At 53.1% G+C, this 16798-nt stretch overlaps 1 protein-coding gene across 1 annotated transcript in view; it reads left to right on the top strand.

The window, feature by feature from the left end:
- The window catches only part of LOC140369889 (kinesin-like protein KIF21A), a 72621-nt gene that overhangs the window by 42697 nt on the left and 13126 nt on the right, over window positions 1-16798 (top strand). The window contains exons 20-26 of the mRNA XM_072456987.1: window positions 4475-4610; window positions 5036-5320; window positions 5785-5886; window positions 8036-8201; window positions 10215-10272; window positions 12099-12153; window positions 15154-15320. Coding sequence (XP_072313088.1) covers window positions 4475-4610; window positions 5036-5320; window positions 5785-5886; window positions 8036-8201; window positions 10215-10272; window positions 12099-12153; window positions 15154-15320 — 969 coding nt within the window. The remainder of the gene's footprint in view (window positions 1-4474; window positions 4611-5035; window positions 5321-5784; window positions 5887-8035; window positions 8202-10214; window positions 10273-12098; window positions 12154-15153; window positions 15321-16798) is intronic.

The raw sequence follows: 16798 nt of genomic DNA, 5'->3' as shown, positions 1-16798 counted from the left end.
ACCTTAACCCTAACCTTAACCCTAACCTTACCCTAACCTTAACCTTTACCTTAACCCTAACTTTTACCTTAACCTTAACCCTAACCTTAACCTTTACCTTAACCCTAACTTTTACCTTAACCCTAACCTTAACCCTAACCTTAACCTTTACCTTAACCCTAACTTTTACCTTAACCCTAACCTTAACCCTAACCTTAACCTTTACCTTTACCTTAACCCTAACCTTAACCTTAACCTTAACCTTAACCTTTACCTTAACCCTAACCTTAACCTTAACCCTAACCTTAACCCTAACCCTAACCTTAACCTTTACCTTAACCCTAACCTTAACCTTAACCCTAACCTTAACCCTAACCTTAACCTTAACCTTTACCTTAACCTTTACCTTAACCCTAACCTTAACCCTAACCTTTACCCTAACCCTAACCTTTACCTTAACCCTAACCTTAACCCTAACCTTAACCCTAACCCTAACCCTAACCCTAACCTTTACCCTAACCCTAACCTTTACCTTAACCCTAACCTTAACCCTAACCTTAACCCTAACCCTAACCTTAACCCTAACCTTAACCCTAACCTTAACCCTAACCTTAACCCTAACCTTAACCCCAACCTTAACCCTAACCTTGACCCTAACCCTAACCTTTACCTTAACCTTTACCTTAACCCTAACCTTAACCCTAACCTTAACCCTAACCTTTACCTTAACCCTAACCTTAACCCTAACCTTAACCCTAACCTTAACCCTAACCTTAACCCTAACCTAAACCCTTAACCCTAACCTTTACCTTAACCCTAACCTTAACCTTAACCTTAACCTTAACCTTAACCCTAACCCTAACCCTAACCTTAACCCTAACCTTAACCCTAACCTTAACCCTAACCTTAACCCTAACCTTAACCCTAACCTTAACCCTAACCCTAACCTTAACCCTAACCTTAACCCTAACCTTAACCCTAACCTTAACCCTAACCTTAACCCTAACCTTAACCCTAACCTTAACCCTAACCCTAACCCTTACCTTTACCTTTACCTTTACCTTTACCTTTACCTTTACCTTTACCTTTACCTTTACCTTTACCTTTACCTTTACCTTTACCTTTACCTTTACCTTTACCTTTACCTTAACCCTAACCCTAACCCTAAGTTTACTTCGTTTGGTTGAAACTCGTTTATACCATGACTTTGTATTAGCAAAAGTGAAGCTAACTCATCCCAAAATAAACTAGACTGCAAAAAAAAAGTTTAAACTTGAGATAATAAAGCCCTGTGCAGGAATCAAACCCTCGAACGCTTTGCGTAGAGCCGTGTCTCCAACCATCGGGCCAGCAAGTCTGCTATCTTACAAATGCGAGACAGTGAATCTATTTCTCTCAGCACCAGGTGGACCAAAACCGTGAAGCAAAATGATGAACCGCAAGTGATTTGGGCCGCAAGAGCGCCGCCATCTTGGATTTTGTCACTTCCTTTCCAATTCCCTATATGACCTAGTTCCAACCGTCCCCCAGGGGGCGTGTCACATGTGAGACCGTCCTCCATGGGGCGTGTCACATGAGAGCGTCCTCCAGGGGGCGTGTCACATGAGAGCGTCCTCCAGGGGGCGTGTCACATGAGAGCGTCCTCCAGGGGGCGTGTCCTCCAGGGGGCGTGTCCTCCAGGGGGCGTGTCACATGTGAGAGCGTCCTCCAGGGGGCGTGTCCTCCAGGGGGCGTGTCCTCCAGGGGGCGTGTCCTCCAGGGGGCGTGTCAAATGAGAGCGTCCTCCAGGGGGCGTGTCACATGAGAGCGTCCTCCAGGGGGCGTGTCCTCCAGGGGGCGTGTCCTCCAGGGGGCGTGTCACATGTGAGAGCGTCCTCCAGGGGGCGTGTCACATGTGAGCGTCCTCCAGGGGGCGTGTCCTCCAGGGGGCGTGTCACATGTGAGCGTCCTCCAGGGGGCGTGTCCTCCAGGGGGCGTGTCACATTAGAGTGTCCTCCAGGGGGCGTGTCACATGAGAGCGTCCTCCAGGGGGCGTGTCACATGAGAGCGTCCTCCAGGGGGCGTGTCACATGAGAGAGTCCTCCAGGGGGCGTGTCCTCCAGGAGGTGTGTCCTCCAGGGGGCGTGTCACATGTGAGAGCGTCCTCCAGGGGGCATGTCCTCCAGGGGGCATGTCCTCCAGGGGGCGTGTCACATGAGAGCGTCCTCCAGGGGGCGTGTCCTCCAGGGGGCGTGTCACATGAGAGCGTCCTCCAGGGGGCGTGTCCTCCAGGGGGCGTGTCCTCCAGGGGGCGTGTCCTCCAGGGGGCGTGTCCTCCAGGGGGCGTGTCCTCCAGGGGGCGTGTCACATGTGAGAGCGTCCTCCAGGGGGTGTGTCACATGAGAGCGTCCTCCAGGGGGCGTGTCACATGAGAGCGTCCTCCAGGGGGCGTGTCCTCCAGGGGGCGTGTCCTCCAGGGGGCGTGTCCTCCAGGGGGCGTGTCACATGTGAGAGCGTCCTCCAGGGGGCGTGTCCTCCAGGGGGCGTGTCCTCTAGGGGGCCTGTCACATGTGAGAGCGTCCTCCAGGGGGCGTGTCCTCTAGGGGGCGTGTCCTCCAGGGGGCGTGTCACATGGGAGAGCGTCCTCCAGGGGGTGTGTCACATGAGAGCGTCCTCCAGGGGGCGTGTCACATGAGAGCGTCCTCCAGGGGGCGTCTCCTCCAGGGGGCGTGTCCTCCAGGGGGCGTGTCCTCCAGGGGGCGTGTCACATGTGAGAGCGTCCTCCAGGGGGCGTGTCCTCCAGGGGGCGTGTCCTCCAGGGGGCGTGTCCTCTATGGGGCCTGTCACATGTGAGAGCGTCCTCCAGGGGGCGTGTCCTCCAGGGGGCGTGTCCTCCAGGGGGCGTGTCACATGGGAGAGCGTCCTCCAGGGGGCGTGTCACATGAGAGCGTCCTCCAGGGGGCGTGTCACATGAGAGAGTCCTCCAGGGGGCGTGTCCTCCAGGGGGCGTGTCCTCCAGGGGGCGTGTCCTCCAGGGGGCGTGTCACATGTGAGAGCGTCCTCCAGGGGGCGTGTCCTCCAGGGGGCATGTCCTCCAGGGGGCGTGTCACATGAGAGCGTCCTCCAGGGGGCGTGTCCTCCAGGGGGCGTGTCCTCCAGGGGGCGTGTCCTCCAGGGGGCGTGTTACATGGGAGAGCGTCCTCCAGGGGGCGTGTCACATGAGAGCGTCCTCCAGGGGGCGTGTAACATGAGAGAGCATCCTCCAGGGGGCGTGTCACAGGGGGCGTGTCACATGAGAGAGCGTCCTCCAGGGGGCGTGTCCTCCAGGGGGCGTGTCCTCCAGGGGGCGTGTCCTCCAGGGGGCGTGTCCTCCAGGGGGCGTGTCACATGTGAGAGCGTCCTCCAGGGGGCGTGTCCTCCAGGGGGCATGTCCTCCAGGGGGCGTGTCACATGAGAGCGTCCTCCAGGGGGCGTGTCCTCCAGGGGGCGTGTCCTCCAGGGGGCGTGTCACATGGGAGAGCGTCCTCCAGGGGGCGTGTCACATGAGAGCGTCCTCCAGGGGGCGTGTCACATGAGAGAGCATCCTCCAGGGGGCGTGTCACAGGGGGCGTGTCACATGAGAGAGCGTCCTCCAGGGGGCGTGTCCTCCAGGGGGCGTGTCCTCCAGGGGGCGTGTTACATGGGAGAGCGTCCTCCAGGGGGCGTGTCACATGAGAGCGTCCTCCAGGGGGCGTGTAACATGAGAGAGCATCCTCCAGGGGGCGTGTCACAGGGGGCGTGTCACATGAGAGAGCGTCCTCCAGGGGGCGTGTCCTCCAGGGGGCGTGTCCTCCAGGGGGCGTGTCACATGTGAGAGCGTCCTCCAGGGGGCGTGTCCTCCAGGGGGCATGTCCTCCAGGGGGCGTGTCACATGAGAGCGTCCTCCAGGGGGCGTGTCCTCCAGGGGGCGTGTCCTCCAGGGGGCGTGTCACATGGGAGAGCGTCCTCCAGGGGGCGTGTCCTCCAGGGGGCGTGTCACATGAGAGCGTCCTCCAGGGGGCGTGTCACATGAGAGAGCATCCTCCAGGGGGCGTGTCACAGGGGGCGTGTCACATGAGAGAGCGTCCTCCAGGGGGCGTGTCCTCCAGGGGGCGTGTCCTCCAGGGGGCGTGTCCTCCAGGGGGCGTGTCACATGTGAGAGCGTCCTCCAGGGGGCGTGTCCTCCAGGGGGCATGTCCTCCAGGGGGCGTGTCACATGAGAGCGTCCTCCAGGGGGCGTGTCCTCCAGGGGGCGTGTCCTCCAGGGGGCGTGTCACATGGGAGAGCGTCCTCCAGGGGGCGTGTCACATGAGAGCGTCCTCCAGGGGGCGTGTCACATGAGAGAGCATCCTCCAGGGGGCGTGTCACAGGGGGCGTGTCACATGAGAGAGCGTCCTCCAGGGGGCGTGTCCTCCAGGGGGCGTGTCCTCCAGGGGGCGTGTCCTCCAGGGGGCGCTGTGCTCAGACACATGACAGCATCTGACTCTTTCTCTCTCAGGTTCTCGTATCGAGGTCTGAGCTTCAGCCGAGTCGCTCGGACCAAATGGCAGAATTTGGAGAGAAGAATCTCAGACGTGATTCTGCAGAAGATGACCATCTCCAACATGGAATCTGACATGAACCGCATGCTCAAGGTGAGACCTGCTTTAGTCCTGGTTTAGACCTTGTTTAGTCCTGGTTTAGTCCTGGTTTAGTCCTGGTTTAGACCTAGTTTAGTCCTGGTTTAGACCTGGTTTAGACCTAGTTTAGTCCTGGTTTAGTCCTGGTTTAGACCTGGTTTAGTCCTGGTTTAGTCCTGGTTTAGACCTGGTTTAGTCCTGGTTTAGTCCTGGTTTAGACCTGGTTTAGACCTGGTTTAGTCCTGGTTTAGTCCTGGTTTAGACCTGGTTTAGTCCTGGTTTAGTCCTGGTTTAGACCTGGTTTAGTCCTGGTTTAGACCTGGTTTAGTCCTGGTTTAGTCCTGGTTTAGACCTGGTTTAGTCCTGGTTTAGTCCTGGTTTAGTCCTGGTTTAGTCCTGGTTTAATTGTGCTTTTTATCTTTTTGTTTTCCTCCTTGTAGCAACGTGAGGACTTGACTCGGAGGAAGGAAAAGGTTTTGCGCCGCAGAGATCGTTTGCTCAAGGGCCCTGGTCTGGACTCTAAGACCCCAGATCTGGTCCAGACCCCAGATCTGGTCCAGACCCAGGACCTGGTCCAGACCCAGGACCTGGTCCAGACCCAGGACCTGCAGAAGTCTCTGGTTCCACTGACGGAGGAAGTCGAGGCTCTGAACGCAAACATCGACTACATCAACGACAGCATCTCCGACTGTCAGGCCAACATCATGCAGATGGAGGAGGCCAAGGTACAGACCCGCTTTAGACCTGGTCCTGACCCGGTCCTGACCTGGTCCTGACCCGGTCCTGACCTGGTTCTGACCTGGTCCTGACCCGGTCCTGACCCGGTTCTGACCCGGTCCTGACCTGGTCCTGACCCGGTTCTGACCTGGTTCTGACCTGGTCCTGACCCGGTCCTGACCTGGTCCTGACCTGGTTCTGACCCGGTCCTGACCTGGTCCTGACCCGGTCCTGACCCGGTCCTGACCCGGTTCTGACCCGGTCCTGACCTGGTCCTGACCTGGTTCTGACCTGGTCCTGACCCGGTCCTGACCTGGTCCTGACCTGGTTCTGACCTGGTTCTGACCCGGTCCTGACCTGGTCCTGACCCGGTCCTGACCCGGTTCTGACCCGGTCCTGACCTGGTCCTGACCTGGTTCTGACCTGGTCCTGACCTGGTCCTGACCCGGTCCTGTATCTCCGTGTGCTTCAGGAGGACACAGACACTGCAGACATCTCGGCTCTGATCAGCTCCTGTTCTTTACCTGAGGCTCGTTTCCTCCTCGACCACTTCATGAACATGGCCGTCTCCAAGGTACGAGTCCCGCCTCTTCTGCAAAGGCCACGCCCATGCACGCCCACAGTGTCACATGGTGTTCTTAAAGACGTGGTCAGATCTTTGGTCAACAAAATTGACTGAATCGATATGTTCTCCTGTGGTTTTACTAAAGGACTAATATTATGCGTTATTTGTATCGTTATTGGCCTTTAAACGTGACCCTGACCTCTCACTGACCTCTCGCTGACCTCTGGTGGCGCATTCACTGACCTCTGGCTGACCTCCAGGGGTGCGTTCACTGACCTCTGGCTGACCTCTGGTGGTGCGTTCACTGACCTCTGGCTGACCTCTGGCTGACCTCTGGGGGTGCCTTCATTGACCTCTGGCTGACCTCTGGTGGCGCGTTCACTGACCTCTGGCTGACCTCTGGGGGTGCGTTCACTGACCTCTCACTGACCTCTGGTGGTGCGTTCACTGACCTCTGGCTGACCTCTGGTGGCACGTTTACTGACCTCTGGCTGACCTCTGGTGGCACGTTCACTGACCACTGTCTGACCTCTGGTGGTGCGTTCACTGACCTTTGTCTGACCTCTGTGTTGCGGTCACTGACCTCTGGCTGACCTCTGGCTGACCTCTGTGTGACCTGTGTGGTGCGGTCACTGACCTCTGTCTGACCTCTGGCTGACCTCTGTGTGACCTGTGTGGTGCGGTCACTGACCTCTGTCTGACCTCTGTGTGACCTGTGTGGTGCGGTCACTGACCTCTGGCTGACCTTTGTGTGACCTGTGTGGTGCGGTCACTGACCTCTGGCTGACCTCTGGCTGACCCCTGGTGGTGCGTTCACTGACCTCTGGCTGACCTCTGGTGGCACGTTCACTGACCTCTGGCTGACCTCTGGTGGTGCGTTCACTGACCTCTGTCTGACCTCTGTGGTGCGGTCACTGACCTCTGGCTGACCTCTGGCTGACCTCTGTGTGACCTGTGTGGTGCGGTCACTGACCTCTCTGACCTGTGTGTGGTGCGGTCACTGACCTCTGTCTGACCTCTGTGTGACCTGTGTGGTGCGGTCACTGACCTCTGCGTGTGTGGTGCGGTCACTGACCTCTGTGTGTGTGGTGCGGTCACTGACCTTTGTGTGACCTGTGTGGTGCGGTCACTGACCTCTGTGTGACCTTTGTGTGACCTGTGTGGTGCGGTCACTGACCTCTGTGTGACCTGTGTGGTGCGGTCACTGACCTCTGGCTGACCTCTGTGTGACCTGTGTGGTGCGGTCACTGACCTCTGTGTGACCTGTGTGGTGTGGTCACTGACCTCTGGCTGACCTCTGGCTGACCTGTGTGGTGCGGTCACTGACCTCTGTGTGACCTGTGTGGTGCGGTCACTGACCTCTGGCTGACCTCTGTGTGACCTGTGTGGTGCGGTCACTGACCTCTGTGTGACCTGTGTGGTGCGGTCACTGACCTCTGTGTGACCTGTGTGGTGCGGTCACTGACCTCTGTTCGACCTGTGTGGTGCGGTCACTGACCTCTGTGTGACCTGTGTGGTGCGGTCACTGACCTCTGGCTGACCTCTGTGTGACCTGTGTGGTGCGGTCACTGACCTCTGGCTGACCTCTGTGTGACCTGTGTGGTGCGGTCACTGACCTCTGTGTGACCTGTGTGGTGCGGTCACTGACCTCTGGCTGACCTCTGTGTGACCTGTGTGGTGCGGTCACTGACCTCTGTGTGACCTGTGTGGTGCGGTCACTGACCTCTGGCTGACCTCTGTGTGACCTGTGTGGTGCGGTCACTGACCTCTGTGTGACCTGTGTGGTGCGGTCACTGACCTCTGGCTGACCTCTGTGTGACCTGTGTGGTGCGGTCACTGACCTCTGTGTGACCTGTGTGGTGCGGTCACTGACCTCTGGCTGACCTCTGTGTGACCTGTGTGGTGCGGTCACTGACCTCTGGCTGACCTCTGTGTGACCTGTGTGGTGCGGTCACTGACCTCTGTGTGACCTGTGTGGTGCGGTCACTGACCTCTGGCTGACCTCTGTGTGACCTGTGTGGTGCGGTCACTGACCTCTGTGTGACCTGTGTGGTGCGGTCACTGACCTCTGTGTGACCTGTGTGGTGCGGTCACTGACCTCTGTGTGACCTGTGTGGTGCGGTCACTGACCTCTGTGTGACCTGTGTGGTGCGGTCAGGGCCTGCAGGCGGCGCAGCGGGAGGCTCAGCTGATGGAGGTGGAGGGCCGCCTCCATCAGACTGAAGTGACCAGTGCCACTCAGAACCAGCTGCTGTTCCACATGTTGAAGGAGAAAGCTGAGCTCAACCCGGAACTGGAGGCTCTGCTGGGGACAGCGCTGCACGGTGAGGCCCCCGGGAGTGGCTTTAGAGCGGCTTTAGAGCGGCTTTAGAACAGCTTTAGAACGGCTTTAGAGCGGCTTCAGAACGGCTTTAGACCGGCTTTAGAGCGGCTTTAGAGCAGCTTTGGAACGGCTTTGGAGCGGCTTTGGAACGGCTTTAGAGCGGCTTTGGAGCGGCTTTGGAGCGGCTTTAGAGCGGCTTTAGAGCGGCTTTAGAACGGCTTTAGAACGGCTTTAGAGCGGCTCCTGCTTTAGAGTGGCTTTAGAGTGGCTGTTGAGCGGCTTTAGTCCTGCTTTAGTCCTGCTTTAGAGTGGCTTTAGAGTGGCTGTTGAGCGGCTTTAGTCCTGCTTTAGTCCTGCTTTAGAGCGGCTTTAGTCCTGCTTTAGTCCTGCTTTAGAGTGGCTTTAGAGTGGCTGTTGAGCGGCTTTAGTCCTGCTTTAGTCCTGCTTTAGAGCGGCTTTAGAACAGCTTTAGAACGGCTTTAGAACGGCTTTAGAGCGGCTTTAGAGCGGCTTTAGAACGGCTTTAGAACGGCTTTAGAACGGCTTCAGAACGGCTTTAGAACGGCTTTAGAGCGGCTTTAGAGCGGCTTTAGAGCACCTTGGAACAGCTTTAGAGCGGCTTTGGAGCGGCTTTTGAGCGGCTTTAGAGCGGCTTTAGAACGGCTTTAGAGCGGCTCCTGCTTTAGAGTGGCTTTAGAGTGGCTGTTGAGCGGCTTTAGTCCTGCTTTAGTCCTGCTTTAGAGCGGCTTTAGAGTGGCTTTAGAGCGGCTATAGAATGGCTTTAGAGCGGCTATAGAACGGCTTTAGAACGGCTTTAGAACGGCTTTAGAGCGGCTTTAGAGCGGCTTTAGAGCAGCTTTGGAACGGCTTTGGAGCGGCTTTGGAACGGCTTTAGAGCGGCTTTAGAGCGGCTTTAGAACGGCTTTAGAACGGCTTTAGAGCGGCTCCTGCTTTAGAGTGGCTTTAGAGTGGCTGTTGAGCGGCTTTAGTCCTGCTTTAGTCCTGCTTTAGAGCGGCTTTAGAGCGGCTTTAGAGCGGCTTTAGAGCGGCTTTAGAGCGGCTTTAGAGCGGCTTTAGAGCGGCTATAGAACGGCTTTAGAGCGGCTATAGAACGGCTTTAGAACGGCTTTAGAGCGGCTTTAGAGCGGCTATAGAGCAGCTTTGGAGCGGCTTTGGAACGGCTTTAGAGCGGCTTTGGAGCGGCTTTGGAGCGGCTTTAGAGCGGCTTTAGAACGGCTTTAGAACGGCTTTAGAGCGGCTCCTGCTTTAGAGTGGCTTTAGAGTGGCTGTTGAGCGGCTTTAGTCCTGCTTTAGTCCTGCTTTAGAGCGGCTTTAGAGCGGCTTTAGAGCGGCTTTAGAGCGGCTTTAGAGCGGCTTTAGAGCGGCTATAGAACGGCTTTAGAGCGGCTATAGAACGGCTTTAGAACGGCTTTAGAACGGCTTTAGAGCGGCTTTAGAGCGGCTTTAGAGCAGCTTTGGAACGGCTTTGGAGCGGCTTTGGAACGGCTTTAGAGCGGCTTTAGAGCGGCTTTAGAACGGCTTTAGAACGGCTTTAGAGCGGCTCCTGCTTTAGAGTGGCTTTAGAGTGGCTTTAGAGTGGCTGTTGAGCGGCTTTAGTCCTGCTTTAGTCCTGCTTTAGAGTGGCTTTAGAGCGGCTTTAGAGCGGCTTTAGAGCGGCTTTAGAGCGGCTATAGAACGGCTTTAGATCGGCTATAGAACGGCTTTAGAACGGCTTTAGAGCGGCTATAGAGCAGCTTTGGAACGGCTTTGGAGCGGCTTTGGAACGGCTTTGGAGCGGCTTTGGAACGGCTTTAGAGCGGCTTTAGAGCGGCTTTAGAGCGGCTTTAGAGCGGCTATAGAACGGCTAAAGAGCGGCTGGACCCTGCTTCTGTCAGAAGCTCCACCTTTGACCTTCGTCCTGTGTTGCACCTGAAGCCGGCCCCGCCCCCTCTGAAGCCGGCCCCGCCCCCTCTGAAACCTCTCAAAAGAATAACGTTTGGTTTTATTTTCACAGAGAATGGAGACGACAGCAGCAGCGACGAGTCTTCAAACAGTCCTTCAGCCGAGGGGAAGTAAGACCTGGTTCAGTCCTGGTTTAGTCCTGGTTTAGTCCTGGTTCAGTCCTGGTTTAGTCCTGGTTTAGTCCTGGTTTAGTCCTGGTTCAGTCCTGGTTTAGACCTGGTTTAGTCCTGGTTTAGTCCTGGTTTAGTCCTGGTTTAGTCCTGGTTTAGACCTGGTTTAGACCTGGTTCAGTCCTGGTTTAGACCTGGTTTAGTCCTGGTTTAGTCCTGGTTTAGTCCTGGTTCAGTCCTGGTTTAGACCTGGTTTAGACCTGGTTCAGTCCTGGTTTAGACCTGGTTTAGTCCTGGTTTAGTCCTGGTTCAGTCCTGGTTTAGACCTGGTTTAGACCTGGTTCAGTCCTGGTTTAGACCTGGTTTAGTCCTGGTTTAGTCCTGGTTTAGTCCTGGTTTAGTCCTGGTTTAGTCCTGGTTTAGTCCTGGTTTAGACCTGGTTCAGTCCTGGTTTAGTCCTGGTTTAGTCCTGGTTTAGTCCTTGTTTAGTCCTGGTTTAGTCCTGGTTTAGTCCTGGTTTAGAACTGGTTTAGTCCTGGTTTTGTCCTTGTTTAGTCCTGGTTTAGTCCTGGTTCAGTCCTTGTTTAGTCCTGGTTTAGTCCTGGTTTAGTCCTGGTTTAGTCCTGGTTCAGTCCTTGTTTAGTCCTGGTTTAGTCCTGGTTTAGTCCTGGTTTAGTCCTTGTTTAGTCCTGGTTTAGTCCTGGTTTAGTCCTGGTTTAGAACTGGTTTAGTCCTGGTTTTGTCCTTGTTTAGTCCTGGTTTAGTCCTGGTTCAGTCCTTGTTTAGTCCTGGTTCAGTCCTTGTTTAGTCCTGGTTTAGTCCTGGTTTAGTCCTGGTTTAGTCCTGGTTCAGTCCTGGTTTAGTCCTGGTTTAGTCCTGGTTTAGTCCTGGTTTAGTCCTGGTTTAGACCTGGTTTAGACCTGGTTCAGTCCTGGTTTAGACCTGGTTTAGTCCTGGTTTAGTCCTGGTTCAGTCCTGGTTCAGTCCTGGTTTAGACCTGGTTTAGTCCTGGTTTAGTCCTGGTTCAGTCCTGGTTTAGACCTGGTTTAGTCCTGGTTTAGTCCTGGTTTAGTCCTGGTTTAGTCCTGGTTTAGACCTGGTTTAGACCTGGTTCAGTCCTGGTTTAGACCTGGTTTAGTCCTGGTTTAGTCCTGGTTCAGTCCTGGTTTAGACCTGGTTTAGACCTGGTTCAGTCCTGGTTTAGACCTGGTTTAGTCCTGGTTTAGTCCTGGTTTAGTCCTGGTTTAGTCCTGGTTTAGTCCTGGTTTAGACCTGGTTTAGTCCTGGTTTAGTCCTGGTTTAGTCCTGGTTTAGACCTGGTTCAGTCCTGGTTTAGTCCTGGTTTAGTCCTGGTTTAGTCCTTGTTTAGTCCTGGTTTAGTCCTGGTTTAGAACTGGTTTAGTCCTGGTTTTGTCCTTGTTTAGTCCTGGTTCAGTCCTTGTTTAGTCCTGGTTTAGTCCTGGTTTAGTCCTGGTTTAGTCCTGGTTCAGTCCTTGTTTAGTCCTGGTTTAGTCCTGGTTTAGTCCTGGTTTAGTCCTTGTTTAGTCCTGGTTTAGTCCTGGTTTAGTCCTGGTTTTGTCCTTGTTTAGTCCTGGTTTAGTCCTGGTTCAGTCCTTGTTTAGTCCTGGTTTAGTCCTGGTTTAGTCCTGGTTTAGTCCTGGTTTAGTCCTGGTTTAGTCCTGGTTTAGAACTGGTTTAGTCCTGGTTTAGTCCTGGTTCAGTCCTTGTTTAGTCCTGGTTTAGTCCTGGTTTAGTCCTGGTTTAGTCCTGGTTTAGAACTGGTTTAGTCCTGGTTTAGTCCTGGTTTAATCGTTGCTTGTTTTCAGTCCGTTGGCGTCAGATCTGATGAGACTCGGTGGTGAAAGCAGAAGCAGAAACAAGGTAAAGTCAGGATGATTTGAACGTTCTCTCATTCCTTAGACGTTCTCTTGTTCCTCAGACGTTCTCTTGTTCCTCAGACGTTCTCTTGTTCCTCAGACGTTCTCTTGTCCTCAGACGTTCTCTCGTTCCTCAGACGTCCTCTCATTTCTCAGACGTTCTCTTGTTCCTCAGACGTTCTCTTGTTCCTCAGACGTTCTCTCGTTCCTCAGACGTTCTCTTGTCCTCAGACGTTCTCTAGTTCCTGAGACGTTCTCTCGTTCCTCAGACGTCCTCTCATTTCTCAGACGTTCTCTTGTTCCTCAGACGTTCTCTTGTCCTCAGACGTTCTCTAGTTCCTGAGACGTTCTCTCGTTCCTCAGACGTTCTCTCATTTCTCAGACGTTCTCTTGTTCCTCAGACGTCCTCTCATTCCTCAGACGTTCTCTCGTTCCTCAGACGTTCTCTCATTCCTCAGACATTCTCTTGTTCCTCAGACGTTCTCTTGTTCCTCAGACGTTCTCTCGTTCCTCAGACGTTCTCTTGTCCTCAGACGTTCTCTTGTTCCTCAGACGTTCTCTTGTCCTCAGACGTTCTCTCTTTCCTCAGACGTTCTCTATCCTCAGACGTTCTCTTGTCCTCAGACGTTCTCTCTTTCCTCAGACGTTCTCTCGTTCCTCAGACATTCTCTTGTCCTCAGACGTTCTCTCTTTCCTCAGACGTTCTCTTGTTCCTCAGACATTCTCTTGTCCTCAGACGTTCTCTCTTTCCTCAGATGTTCTCTCGTTCCTCAGACATTCTCTTGTCCTCAGACGTTCTCTTGTCCTCAGACGTCCTGTCGTTCCTCAGACGTTCTCTCATTCTTCAGACGTTCTCTTGTTCCTCAGACGTTCTCTTGTTCCTCAGATGTTCTCTTGTTCCTCAGACGTTCTCTAGTTCCTGAGACGTTCTCTCGTTCCTCAGACGTCCTCTCATTTCTCAGACGTTCTCTTGTTCCTCAGACGTTCTCTTGTCCTCAGACGTTCTCTAGTTCCTGAGACGTTCTCTCGTTCCTCAGACGTTCTCTCATTTCTCAGACGTTCTCTTGTTCCTCAGACGTCCTCTCATTCCTCAGACGTTCTCTCGTTCCTCAGACGTTCTCTCATTCCTCAGACATTCTCTTGTTCCTCAGACGTTCTCTTGTTCCTCAGACGTTCTCTCGTTCCTCAGACGTTCTCTTGTCCTCAGACGTTCTCTTGTTCCTCAGACGTTCTCTTGTCCTCAGACGTTCTCTCTTTCCTCAGACGTTCTCTATCCTCAGACGTTCTCTTGTCCTCAGACGTTCTCTCTTTCCTCAGACGTTCTCTCGTTCCTCAGACATTCTCTTGTCCTCAGACGTTCTCTCTTTCCTCAGACGTTCTCTTGTTCCTCAGACATTCTCTTGTCCTCAGACGTTCTCTCTTTCCTCAGATGTTCTCTCGTTCCTCAGACATTCTCTTGTCCTCAGACGTTCTCTTGTCCTCAGACGTCCTGTCGTTCCTCAGACGTTCTCTCATTCTTCAGACGTTCTCTTGTTCCTCAGACGTTCTCTTGTCCTCAGACGTTCTCTTGTCCTCAGACGTCCTGTCGTTCCTCAGACGTTCTCTCATTCTTCAGACGTTCTCTTGTTCCTCAGACGTTCTCTTGTTCCTCAGACGTTCTCTTGTTCCTCAGATGTTCTCTTGTTCCTCAGACGTTCTCTTGTTCCTCAGACGTTCTCTCGTTCCTCAGATGTTCTCTTGTTCCTCAGACGTTCTCTTGTTCCTCAGATGTTCTCTTGTTCCTCAGACGTTCTCTTGTTCCTCAGACGTTCTCTCATTCCTCAGATGTTCTCTTGTTCCTCAGACGTTCTCTTGTTCTTCAGACGTTCTCTTGTTCCTCAGATGTTCTCTTGTTCCTCAGACGTTCTCTTGTTCTTCAGACGTTCTCTTGTTCCTCAGACGTGACGTTCTCTTGTTCCTCAGACGTTCTCTTGTTCCTCAGACGTTCTCCTGTTCCTCAGACGTTCTCTTGTTCTCAGACGTTCTCTTGTCCTCAGACGTTCTCTTGTTCCTCAGACGTTCTCTCATTCCTCAGATGTTCTCTTGTTCCTCAGACGTTCTCTTGTTCTTCAGACGTTCTCTTGTTCCTCAGATGTTCTCTTGTTCCTCAGACGTTCTCTCATTCCTCAGATGTTCTCTTGTTCCTCAGACGTTCTCTTGTTCTTCAGACGTTCTCTTGTTCCTCAGATGTTCTCTTGTTCCTCAGACGTTCTCTCATTCCTCAGATGTTCTCTTGTTCCTCAGACGTTCTCTTGTTCTTCAGACGTTCTCTTGTTCCTCAGACGTTCTCTTGTTCCTCAGACGTTCTCTTGTTCTTCAGACGTTCTCTTGTTCCTCAGATGTTCTCTTGTTCCTCAGACGTTCTCTTGTTCCTCAGACGTTCTCTTGTTCTTCAGACGTTCTCTTGTTCCTAAGACATTCTCTTGTTCTTCAGACGTTCTCTTGTTCCTTAGACGTTCTCTTGTTCCTCAGACGTTCTCTTGTTCCTCAGACGTTCTCTTGTCCTCAGACGTTCTCATGTTCCTCAGACGTTCTCTCATTCCTCAGATGTTCTCTTGTTCCTCAGACGTTCTCTTGTTCTTCAGACGTTCTCTTGTTCCTCAGACGTTCTCTCATTCCTCAGATGTTCTCTTGTTCCTCAGATGTTCTCTTGTTCCTCAGATGTTCTCTTGTTCCTCAGACGTTCTCTTGTTCCTCAGACGTTCTCTCATTCCTCAGATGTTCTCTTGTTCCTCAGACGTTCTCTTGTTCTTCAGACGTTCTCTTGTTCCTCAGACGTTCTCTCATTCCTCAGATGTTCTCTTGTTCCTCAGATGTTCTCTTGTTCCTCAGATGTTCTCTTGTTCCTCAGACGTTCTCTTGTTCCTCAGACATTCTCTTGTTCTTCAGACGTTCTCTTGTTCCTTAGACGTTCTCTTGTTCCTCAGACGTTCTCTTGTCCTCAGACGTTCTCTTTCTCTTTCAGGCTCGGAGAAGAACGGCCACTCAGATGGAGCTGCTGTATGCAAACACAGACTCCGCCCCCGACCCCGGTGCTGCTCCCCCATTGGCCGAGACCCCGGAAGGAGGCGGGGACATAGACAATCTTTACAACGCCGTGTCGCCGGGTTTCTCCTCCAAAACGCCCACAATGTGAGTTACAAACTGCTCCACTCCTCAGTCCTGCTGCAGGTGCAGGGAGTGCGCCCCCTGCAGGCCTCTTGTACACACATGGGGGACATAAGTGACTCTACTGTCCTCTGGAGGACATAAGTGACTCTACTGTCCTCTGGAGGACATAAGTGACTCTACTGTCCTCTGGAGGACATAAGTGACTCTACTGTCCTCTGGAGGACATAAGTCACTCTACTGTCCTCTGGAGGACATAAGTGACTCTACTGTCCTCTGGAGGACATAAGTGACTCTACTGTCCTCTGGAGGACATAAGTCACTCTACTGTCCTCTGGAGGACATAAGTGACTCTACTGCCCTCTGGAGGACATAAGTGACTCTACTGTCCTCTGGAGGACATAAGTCACTCTACTGTCCTCTGGAGGACATAAGTGACTCTACTGTCCTCTGGAGGACATAAGTGACTCTACTGCCCTCTGGAGGACATAAGTGTCTCTACTGCCCTCTGGAGGACATAAGTGACTCTACTGCCCTCTGGAGGACATACGTGACTCTACTGTCCTCTGGAGGACATAAGTGACTCTACTGTCCTCTGGAGGACATAAGTGACTCTACTGCCCTCTGGAGGACATAAGTGACTCTACTGTCCTCTGGAGGACATAAGTGACTCTACTGTCCTCTGGAGGACATAAGTGACTCTACTGTCCTCTGGAGGGCATAAGCTGCATGTTCACTGTGGACGTGTCTCTTCTGCCACGCCCCTAAAGCCTCCGTCTGTCCAGAACTGTGTTCCTGTGGTCAGGAGGGTCAGTGGATTTACAGAGGTCACTCCAGACTGAGGCGGAGCTGTTTTAGCTCATTAGCATGCTAATGCTAATGCTATTTTACATATTGTGTTGTTTTCCTCAACATGTGACATGTGACGTTACATGTGACGTGACATGACATGTGACGTGTGACGTGACATGTGACATATGACATGTGACGTTACATGTGACGTGACATGACATGTTTTATCATTTCATACATTATTTTTTGTTTGTTTTTATCATTGTCACGATTGAAAAGTGTGAAATGTGTCGAGAAGCGAAATCCAGAGCCGTCGCCTCGAAGGAAAAAGACTCGAACGACCAAAGATCTGAAACAGTAAGAGCTGCGCCTGACAGACAACGATCAGGGTTAAACCGCCTGTGATTCAGACTAATGCTGCCTGACAGACAAGGATCAGGGTTAAACCACCTGTGATTCAGACTAATGCTGCCTGACAGACAACGATCAGGGTTAAACCGCCTGTGATTCAGACTAATGCTGCCTGACAGACAACGATCAGGGTTAAACCGCCTGTGATTCAGACTGATGCTGCCTGACAGACAACGATCAGGGTTAAACCGCCTGTGATTCAGACTGATGCTGCCTGACAGACAACGATCAGGGCTAAACCGCCTGTGATTCAGACTAATGCTGCCTGACAGACAACGATCAGGGCTAAACCGCCTGTG

This window comes from Eucyclogobius newberryi, unplaced genomic scaffold (assembly GCF_026437365.1).
Source record: "Eucyclogobius newberryi isolate DKJ021-1_F unplaced genomic scaffold, fEucNew1.0.hap1 SCAF_203, whole genome shotgun sequence".
NCBI lineage: Eukaryota > Metazoa > Chordata > Actinopteri > Gobiiformes > Gobiidae > Eucyclogobius > Eucyclogobius newberryi.
The sequence above is the reverse complement of the archived record's forward strand: the minus strand, read 5'-3'. Positions and strand labels throughout refer to the sequence as shown.